We start from the raw sequence: 10,889 nt of genomic DNA, 5'->3' as shown, positions 1-10,889 counted from the left end.
CACAGAGACAAAGCCTTAAACCCTGCCTACAAATTCTGCCCAAATCCTTGGCTGACCCATTAACTACTGAGGCACAGGCAAGTTCAAGAAATCCAGCTAAGACTAAAGAACTGAACAGAAATTTTACCTGCTTCCTTCTACTACTTTATAAAAGTTATTTATTTTCTCAAACTATATAATGTGCTACCTGAGGGCAAAGGGATAGGAAACAGGGAGTGGAGGAAAGAAGTTATAAAATACAAACCACAGCTTCGTGCTCAGGTACAGAAGTGAGCAAGGACTGCATTAGCTCCCATATCTTCTTCCCTATCCTGTCTCAAACACACACACACACACACACACACTCTTCCACTTTTCAACCAATTTCCTGTTCTTACCCTGTTTTCCCTGCTACTTTCTATAAGATGTGTTTGTTGGTGGTAAACTTTATAATTTAGTCCTTAGTTTACAGAATATCAAGTTGAAAAGGTTACAAAATATCAAGTTGAGATTTTTGACTGAATTGGGAGAGTGATGGTCACAGATAAATAGATAAAGTGATTGATCAGACTTTGCATCCATTCTCTGGAGGAGAGGAGGCATGTTTTTGTTTAAATGAGAGAAGTTGCATTACTTCCAGTGGGTGAACGGCACTGTTGCTGTTGTTCAGAAGTGTGGCTCGAGTGTGGATGTAAATGTCGAGTACCAAAAAGGTGGACCATCGTGGACAGAGTGGATTGGAACTCAGGATCTCTTCCGAACCTCCTTTTAGTTTCCCTCTTTAGTGTAACTGCACTTTCCAAATTCACCAGAAGCTAGGGTTTTAAACGCCAATTGGGTTCTGCCAACTAAATTTGTCCTGCAGCAGTGTTTTGACATTCGGCCACTTGCTTTGGAGGTGTTGAGAAGATTCATTGTGCAGGCAGTGGCAGGAGCAGTAGCTTCCTAATCTTTGGATATCTTCTTCAACAGGGGGTCCTTAGAGTCAAAAGTCCAAGGAGGCCTCCTGACTCCCTCCCTCTGCTTGTAGGAGCAGTAGCAGCTCTCGGGCTGGTCACGCTGGGAGTGTTTATTGTGGAATCTTTCCTGGAGACCCATCATAGAGCCCTGAGCTCCTAATGATTTAGTAGACATCTAACTTCTTATATTCAATCCTTTTCTGCTTGAATCAATGTTTTACGATTCTTAAAACCAAACCCTGCTTGATAAACTAAAAATGCCAAAATTCCATCTCTTTTTCCAGATCAATCTCATTTTAAAGAATTTTTTAAAATGTTTAGTCAAGACTTTTCCTGCTGGGTGAGAAACTTAGTTCAGTAAATAATTAACCTTTGGAGTTAATTATTCTTGGTTAGCCTGAGCATATACGCTTGCTGCAAAATGTGGCCAAACAAGTTACTTTGTCTCTTAAGGCAAGAACTCTCTCAGAGATTCAACCCATTGTTACCCAACATGCAATAAAGATCACTGCTATTCTCTGATGGTTTTTATTTTTATTTTTGATTATTTTTGTGTGTGTGTGTGAGGAAGAGTGGCCCTGAGCTAACATCTGTTGCCAATCTTCCTCTATTTTTATGTGGGATGCCGCCACAGTGTGGCTTGATGAGCGGTGCTAGGTCCACACCCAGGATCTGAACCTGCGAACCCCGGGCCACTGAAGCGCAGTGTGCAGACTTAACCACTATGTCACAGGGCTGGCCCCCTCTCTGATGGTTTTTAAATGATTGAGAAAGAAAGTCACAGTATTGCAATCTGACATTCAGAAATGTTAGGATTTTCAATGTTTTTATTTTCCAAACATTATTTTAAAAGAACAGTAAAAGCATCAGAAGTACAAATCTGGCCTAATGGTTAACATCAGAACAATTATAAAATGTTTGAAATACATCACATACTTTGCATCACAGTAAAGCATCAAGAGAACTAATTATTATACCCTGCTAATTAGTCGTATTCAACTGAATTCTCATTACTTTTAGTTCTCATTTTAGCCCTTATGAAGAGAGAAGTTACATATGTCTATCTATATCTATATGGAGAAACAGATATAGATAGACATATATAAGTTATGAAGAGACAAGTTCTATATATCTGTCTATATCTACATATAGATATAGACATAGACATGGAGGATGGCTAAGAATCTGGCCCACTGTGTATTTCATGCAAGTTAAATCAGTAATTTCTTGATGAGCATAAAGAGACTGAATACTTCATATGCACAAACTTAGTTTTCTTTATGCTATAATTTTTACCTCCCAAAGACGGGTCAAGTTGTCTTAAACTCAAAGGTCGTACAGAAAACCTGTCATTTTTAATTTTACAAGTAGATACTATTTTTAAAAAATTCTTTTATTGAATCATATTTGAAATGCCTGGCCAAAAAAGGTATACATACCTTAAAAAGTGTGAAATATATTCTTGATTAATATTACTTATTATAAAGCTATTTGGCTTATCAGAATAAATATCAGGTTCTAAATTTAGACAAAAGTTTAACTCCTAATTTGCCACAATTCTTCAAATGATCTTGGGAAAGGATATTAGATTTCTTAATTATTTGTTAAAAAGAGGTAATATACTAACCTATCTCATGAGAGTATTAATAAATGAAAATAGTGTTGTATTAAAAATATAAAAGCACAATTGAAATAGTCATAGGGACTTCCAAAAATAGCATTCAATTACAAAAAAATGTGAGAGAGTGAATATTTTCTGTTATAAAATTTAATAGCAAAAATAAAGGAAGAAAGGGAGAGAAGGAAGGGAAGAAGATAGTGCTAAAAGGTGAATTTAATGACAAAATAAAACCCATATCTCATACTTAAATCTCAGAACTAGAAATGACTGGCTGATGCTAGAAGGTAAAAGTTGTTTGATGAGGCTGAGCAGAGTTCTAGCTGAGCATCTGCTCTGTCTTCTCCACGCGGCTCATGACCCCTGTATTTGGAAACAGCCGGGAGAGGGTGTCTTAAACTGAATACCTTTCATCCAAAGGAACAAAGTGCCTTGCAATCCGCAATAACAGTTTTTGAACGTAACAATTCATGTAGATAGGTTTTGTATCTTGATGCTCATCTTGTGTCTAGCAGTTACAGTTCCAAAATTGTAGTGAGTACAAATGCTAACTGTATAATGAAAATGTTTTTACATAAAAATATGAGTTTACAGTTGTTATGCTAGGAATCACAGAGTATATAATAAAATTAGTTTTAGGTATAGAAATACTTAATCTGTTTTTCCTCACTGCCCATTTCCAGTTTAAGATTAACAGGAGACAAATGACAATTAGTTTGAAAACAGATCATCTTAAGAGTTTTTCTACCACACTAATACACAAACCAAGACAAAAAAACTTACTTCCAGATAGTTACTTGGATACTCTTTGCCAGGTTGTTAACAAACCATTCTCACGCAGAAAGAAAGCATAAATCAGAACACTCCCAATCGCATCCTTATGTCTTCTTAAGCAATAATAAAGGTCGTCTAACACATCCCGACAGTCTAGACTGCTTCCCACCTAACAGCACCCTGACCGAGATGACCACAGTTAGCTCCTGCTCTCCCAGGAACAGCCTCCACTTAGCTGCAGTCCTCTTCACTAGGATTCTTGGGTAAGATCATTCCAAAATAGAATAATTCACTTTTAGCAAGCAAAAGCATCTCTCTTTTTAAAAGAACTATATAGCTACTCAACTGACACAAAATAATAATGTCTATAATAAGAAATGGTAATAAGCAGAATGCTATATTCTTGGTTGACCGTCTTATGAAAGGGAAGGTACTTAATGCCTGTGTATTTTTGGTAAGGATAGTTGTAGATAATATATTTCTGATTTCCTGTTTTAACAATGTTATTTATCCAAAATAACATTTATCCAAGCCTGCTACCAAAAAAGTGTATTGTTCCCCATTCAACACTTCAACAAATCAAAATTTATAATTCAATTAATACGAATAACATATTGGGAAAGATCATACCTTAACATTTTTCTAAAAATCCACCTCATAGACACTTTGAAGACCCATAGCAGTGACTCAAATGATCATAATCAGTTCATTCTCTAACATAGTAGCAAGATCATTCCTGGCATCTATTTAAAAGTTTAGTACAAAAGATTGGAGCATAGGTGAGGGTAAAAATCTAAGTAATAAACTTTTACATCAAATCTTAAAACATCAGGAAACCACAAAGTAAATCAATAGATGCTAATACTTCAGACAAAAGAAAATCATAAATGCCAACTGTTTAGCTAAATCTTTACGTTTTGATCTACCACTGCTCTCACAAAAGTGGTAAAAAAATCAATTAGTATCAGAAACAAAAACAGTTTACAGAATTTCTCCAGCCTCCATGACTCTAAACAGAGGGGACTGGAATCTGCTTGGCTGAAGCACTGTCATATTCTTGCATTAAATCATTAGTGGTGTGATAATGCATGGCAATATATGAATTGGCAAATCCGAAAGAGTTTACTGGCTGTAAGTTACATGGGATGCTCTCTTCTTGGGATGGGCTGCTGTTGTAGATGCTGTAGTACGGCTCAATGCGAGTGTTGATGGGCGTTGAGCTGCTCTGACCATAGTGTTGATGTCCCACAGAGATCTTGGGACTAACCACACTTTCCTTTGAATGACTTGGGCCACAAGCCTGGTCCACAAATTTCTTCTGGGGCTTTGGAGACAACATGTAGGCAGAGTTTGTTTCATGATGAGAGGATTTGTTTCTGTTGACTTCAAGGTTCCCTTTTCCCATGGCTCGAAGTCGAGTCTTCTGTTTACAGCAGAAAAACCCCAGGCCTATGTACTGGAGGCACCAGAGTACTTTCCTTCTCAGCCCTGCACTGTTCCGAGAATATATAAAAGGGTTTAATCCTGACTTGAAAAATATAAGGGTAAATCCAAACAGTTCAAACTGGTAAAGGATGAAGCTCCCACTGCTGGACAGAACCACCTGCACCAAGGAAATCCCCAGTGGAAGACAGCACACCAGGACCGACAGCACGATGATCACACAGGTGACCACTGCTTTGGAATCCTTAGCTGTGGAGAGATTGACAGCTGACACCAGCTGGAGCCGGCTGGCTGCAGGGGTTGGCAGCTGGTTGGGACTCTTGGTGTACCCATGGGTCTGAACGTGCTGCAGTTTGTTGTAATTCTGGTTCCTGTATAGAGCCGGCATGGTACCTTGGATGGGATCTCCACCTCCCTTCACAGGGGCTCCCATGAAAGGCTGTGGTCTAGAAGCATCAACTGTTATTATGGGGGGGCACTTTCTGACTTGAGCATTTTTCCGCAGGGTCTGAGCAATCATGATGTAAGAGACAGAGACCACAGCAACACAAAAGGTGAAGTCGACCACATAGAGAGACAGAATGGCTTTCCCTTCTCCAGCAATCAGACTGGACATGGGAAGGCAGAGGTGGGATTTACTGGTTTTCAGAGTGGCCAAGGTGGCGAGGGTGAAACTGGTGGCCCAGAGAAGCAGAGTGAGGAGCAAGGTGCAGGGAAAGGAGGCCGTGCGATTGGGCTGCTTCCCCAACACCATGCGCAGCCGATGCAGGGCAATCACTGCCACTGTCTTGAGAGACATGATGATGAAGCCTGAACTGGTGAGATGGAAGGTGAAGCAGAAAGCATCCGGGATGCTACTGGCTAAGCTGAAGAATAACACAAAGATGAACATGGGGGCCGTCACTCCACAAATGAAGAGGTCACAGATGGACAGGTTTAAGATCATGAAATCAAAGTTGGTTCTGAATTTCCTGAAGGCTGGATCAAAGAAGGACAAGAAGACAATGAAGTTGCCGTAAGAGCCCAGGCAGAAGATGACTGTGAGTAGAAAAGTACAGGTTACCAAAGTGGCTGTGTGGATGAGATCCTGGAGATCTTCCTGGAGAGCAGTGTTGTTTCCTCCCTGGGAGTGAGGCACATGTAGCAAGGTAGTGTTGGGAGCATCCTGAAGGTGGTCCGTTGAGTTCATCTTCAGAGAAAAATGACTCTTCCTTCTGTGGGAAGGGAGTCAGGGCTTCAACTCACAGATGAGCGATATGTGACAAAAGAGGCCCAAGGCAGAAAAGCCTGCACACAGAAATGCACACCCAGAAACAGAAAGGAATTAATGCAGAAAGCAGAGTCATCTCATGATCTTTCAAAGCACTAGAATTCTTGAGCTCTGACCCAAGGCGTAGAAAGCATTTCTCCTCTCAAACTCAACACAGAAAAGGCACAAACACCTCAAAATACATTCATCCAGCTAATTTTAGGTTTTATGACACAGTGGTTTTCAAATTAGTTTAAGGATCACCTGGAGGGAGGGTTAAAGAAAGCAGATTCCTGGGTGTCACCCTTTTAGATTCTGATGGAAGGGGGTGCAGATGTTACTTTTAGAAACACGCCGGTGCCAGACACCGGAGACACAAGAACATAACCTCCCCGCCAAAGAGATCACCATCTAGTTGGAGGAGATCAACCTACCTATGCAATTACAGCCTAATGTGGTAAATCAGATGATAGCAGGGCACGCTGCAAGTCAGGGAAAGGGAACCTAATCCAACCCAAAGGCTGCAAGAGGCTGAAGGGAGTCTTGGTGAGGAGGAGCTAGCTGGGGGAAAGGCGAGGGGCGGGGCATGGGGGACAGACGGGCTGGGAGAAGGGGAGTGGGTCTTTGCAGCAGAAGGACTTGAGAGGAGAAAAAGCATGTGCTTGAAATATAAGCAGGAGGGTACCACTGGAGTATCCTGTGGTCCTTTACATAATTCCCACGAATCACTAACAAATCCTCTTTCTTCCCCTCGGAAGAATCCCTTATTTTCCATTATTTATAATTTCTTCTCTCTGCTGATTTCTTGGCCAACTCCATACACCGCTTTGGAAAAAACTTTGTGCAGGACTACATTTGAGAGGGAAAAAATGAAAGTAATGAAGGGTGTCACGATCATGTTTGAGATTTACAAGGTGCAAAGCATCGCTTCACTTTGTAAACTCCAAACTGCTAGACCAATGTGAATTGTCATTATTTCAACAGGAATATCCTCACGATGAAGCAGGAGGCATGCACCCAGGCACACACTCATCCACTCCGTTTACATTTATCATGCACACGCCCTACGCCAGCTGTATGCTAGGTCCCCTGGGTACAAAGATGAGTAACACACAGCCTCTACTCTAAAAGAATAACTTCTTTTTCTTTTTGCTCCTTTATTTTCTTAAAAATTTTTTTCTGTTTTGCAATGAGATTTAAAATACACTCACACAAATCTTCTGTTGTTCCAACTCCCAAAGCCCTGTGTGGCCTGGGGCCCACTCTGCTCCCAAAGATGTTTCCAGTGGGACAGCTGACCTCGCTCCTTGGAGACTGGCGCAATGCTCTTGACAAGTGAAAAGTACTTGCTTTAATCCAGCATTTTACAAATAACCAATGGCACTGGGGAGGTCCAGGAGTGGTGTTCAGAATATTTAACCCCCAGTTCAGGCTGGGTCCCAGAGGCCTCCAGTTGTGCCAGGGGTTAACCCTTTCGTTGCTGGATCATGGGGTGCAGAAGAAGAGGCCAGGTCAGTGAGAGCTTACCGGGGGCTCCCAGCAGCAGCTATGGACCACCCAATACAGAAGTGTCTCAGCATTCAATAAAAGTACGGCCGTGCCAGTGAGTCCCAGACAAATTTCAGTCCTGGGGAGATCTACGTAACTAGCTGGCACCCTTCATGAAGGAAGAAGAAAACCTCTTCTAATTCTCAACGGTCAAACAGTACGGATCACGACAATATGATGAATTTCTCCACTGGGAAGTGAGATGAACTTTTCTTTACCTTCCTTATAAAAGTTCTGTGAGGGAGAAAAATACAAACCCTGACCTTTTGTTTCTTGATATTAGAATTTAAAAAACAATAACAAATAGCCTACTGTTTTCACTAAAAGACTGAGTGCCTGTTTCTGAACCCTTTTTGATATGAATGTAGTAAAAAGGACAACCTTTTACTGTTTTCTTTTTTAATTGTTAATTGCAGGATTGGAGTTAACTGATGAAAAAAGAAGTAGAAGAGAAAAAATCTGAGGAGGCAGGAAGAGCAGAGAGTGACACTATGGATTAGAGCAAAGCCCCTGCCCCCGCAAGGGTTTCCTCTTTGGAAGTAGGGAAAAGAACAGGGGTGAAGAGGAAAGCAGGAATTTGGTGTGGGGAAATTAGAAGGAGGAGGAGCCTGGAATTAGGATGCTAAGAGAAATGTCGATTAAGTGGGTAATACTGAAGCAAGGTGATGGAAGCGATGCAGACCCTAGGCTAGGAAGGGAGATGTGTGGGAAGGGAGTCGTCAAGGGGAAAATGGGATGATGAGTCACCAACATTAGTCAAGGATGAGGGGCGGGGGGACAACAGATCCGGAGCAGTTGAGGGACAACTTTCACTTTCTGTACAGCTGCAATTTTTTCAAGAAATTTAAAATTTTTCAATAGATTAAAAAAAATAAAGGAGAATTCTAGGTCAAGAATATAACTATCAGTATCATTATTAGCATGTGAATGTTCCCGAGTGCTTACGACATGCCAGGCTCTGTTCTCAGTGCTCCATACTATGAACTTATTGAATCCTCCCAACAACACAGGAGTATAACTTATCTACCTTTTCCGGATGAGAACACTAAGTCAGAGAGCACGGAGCTTAAAGCGGCAGAGCATGGATTTCAACCTCTCTGGAGCCCGCACTCTTCACCACCATGCTAACCAGAACAGCAAAGAGATCAAGGGAGGGATCCCCAGGTCAGAAGACAGTTACTGGAGCTTTAATTTATTGGGTGGTTACTGTATGTCAGGCATCTATACCAGAAGCCTTACATAAATTACTAAACTTTCTTTTACTCTCAATATATGAGGTACGTATTGCAATCCCTTCCCAACTCAAAGTTCCTGGAACCCAAAATTTGAATGCACACACACACATACATACTTCTGTGTGCCCTTTTGGCAAGGTTGATAATGATGGTTCCAGTATAAAGTAATTATAAATCACTCCTATTGGAATAAATAGAAAAAAAGGGAAGGAATCAGAGGCTGGGAAGAGAAAAGGGAGGAAAAGCAGAAGACAGAAGTAAAGGTTTTGGCAGAGAAACTTTAAGAGCAATAAATTAAATGGAGGGAAAATAAACCCAGGTCTCAGTACTAACTTCTGAGACTTGAAGAAAGAGGAGGCTGAGGTCACAATTTGGAATGAAGTTATGGTGGCCAAACCGTAAAACTCAGTGATTTGGACGTGGTGGGGGCGGTGGGGGGGGGGGGGGAGTTTATATCTATTTGCTACTCCTAAATATTAAATAAAGGTTACCAACATTCTTTCAATGCAAGCACACAAGCTACTCTTTATCTCTGGGACCACAGACAGGTCCTGGAAGAAGATGTGATTAACGTCATAAAATCAGAAAAGTTTTAAGTTAGAACATCAGGCATATTAGCCGCAATAAGACGGAATGGACTTTATCATGTGCATCTTGTTATAACTGAGGAGGAAGGATTTTAAAGTAAACAGTAAGCAAGGAAGAGTAAATGAAAATTTACTGTACAGCCGTAATGATTTCTCTTTATGTGAAAAGCCTCTGGTAATCTAGCATGCTTTCTTAATATTTTAGTACATATTAAAACATTTTATATGAGCTTTTACAAGTCAACTCATGCCCTAGATTCTTCCAACTCATTTTTTTTCTCATAATGCCTTAAATTCCTCGAGGGCAGGCATTTTCAGAGTCCAACCGTCACAGAGAGCAAGGTTCTGTGTTATTATTCCTACCGTATTTGTATTGATCAGGAAAACCTCAGGGAAGTTAGCTGACTTGCCCAGGGTCACTAAGATTCAAGCCAGATTTATCTGATTTCGGAGCCCATGCTCTTTCTCCCCAGTTGAAGTATCTCTTGAAGCCCGGAGCAGCTGATGGGGTAGTAGGGAGATGGGGAGGCTGTGGAGCTCCCCAGTCTGGGGATGGAGTGGGAGACTGCGGGGAGGGAAGGTCGACGCGGCCAGAGGCTGGCGATGGGTCGGAGTTCCCCGGGGTAGGGGAGGTTATGGTGAGGAGGGCCTAGGCCGGGCCAGGGAAGCTAGTAAAAGCAGCAGCAGAGGGTCGGTGGGGTGAGGACGGCTCAGCCAGGGCACGGGCGGTGGGGGAGGGCTTCCACGGCCAGGCGGAGCCCGGGAACGGGCCGGGCAGGGGCGAGATGGCTTCCCCGCTGGCCGCGCCAGGAGCGCAGGTGCGCGGCGGCCAGGCCTGGACCAGAGCATCCGCGCTCCTCGCCAGCCCGCCGCTTCCCAGCCCTCCCCGTCCCCGCGGGCTCGTCCTCCCCCGGGGGCCCGCGGCCTCTCACCTGCCCGGTGGCCGCAGCGCCGCCCCTCCTCCTCCATCTCGCAGCCCGGACCCCAGCTCTGCCCGCCGCCCTGGAGGATGCAGGGCTAGAGGCATCAGCGCCATCGCCGCCGCCTCCGCGCATCCCGGGAGCCGCGGCAGCCGGGGGCGCGGAGCGCTGTCACAGAGACGCCGAGGGCGCCGCCCCCTCGCCGGACACACAGGCCTCGGCGGCCCGCCTGCCCCCCGCAGCCTCACCGCCTCGCGGGCTCCCTCGTGCCCGGCGGCCCGGCCGCTCCCGCCGCCCCGACCTCGTGCCCGCGCCGCGCGGGTTCTCAGGATCGCCGTTGTGCCGTTCGCCGAGCCGGCGCCCTGCGGCACAGAGGAAGAAGGGGCAAGCGGCCTGGGTAGAGAGGAAAAGTGGGGGCACCGACGGCACACAGCGACCCTCGGGGGCTTGGCCTTAGAGGGCGGGGTCCGCGGGCCCCCCTGGGCTTCCCGCCAGGCCCGCCGCCCACCTCCCCCCATTCCCGGTGCTTTCAAGCCGGCCTGCCCAGCTCCTCCGGGCTGCGGCTGATCCTCTCTCT

General features: G+C 44.0%; 1 protein-coding gene across 4 annotated transcripts; it reads right to left on the bottom strand.

Moving 5' to 3' along the window:
• Positions 1-1,732: 1,732 nt before the first annotated feature.
• Positions 1,733-10,889, bottom strand: GPR75 (G protein-coupled receptor 75). Of its 4 annotated transcripts, none has more exons than XM_044772419.2 (2): positions 10,325-10,889; positions 1,733-5,987 (listed from the first exon to the last, which is right to left on the bottom strand). In XM_044772419.2, exons 1-2 carry the CDS (start codon positions 10,828-10,830, stop codon positions 4,340-4,342), a joined length of 2,154 nt encoding a protein of 717 aa, XP_044628354.1. In that variant the 5' UTR covers positions 10,831-10,889; the 3' UTR covers positions 1,733-4,339. The 4 variants fall into 4 exon arrangements, with proteins under 4 accessions (XP_044628354.1, XP_014698466.1, XP_044628356.1 ...); XM_014842980.3 differs by having other exon boundaries at positions 1,733-6,060; positions 10,325-10,593; XM_044772421.2 differs by lacking the exon at positions 10,325-10,889 and adding an exon at positions 7,234-7,407 and having other exon boundaries at positions 1,733-6,060.

Source organism: Equus asinus, chromosome 6, assembly GCF_041296235.1.
Source record: "Equus asinus isolate D_3611 breed Donkey chromosome 6, EquAss-T2T_v2, whole genome shotgun sequence".
NCBI classification, from domain to species: Eukaryota; Metazoa; Chordata; class Mammalia; order Perissodactyla; family Equidae; genus Equus; species Equus asinus.
Note: the sequence above shows the minus strand (reverse complement) of the source record. Positions and strands in the feature narration are given on the sequence as shown.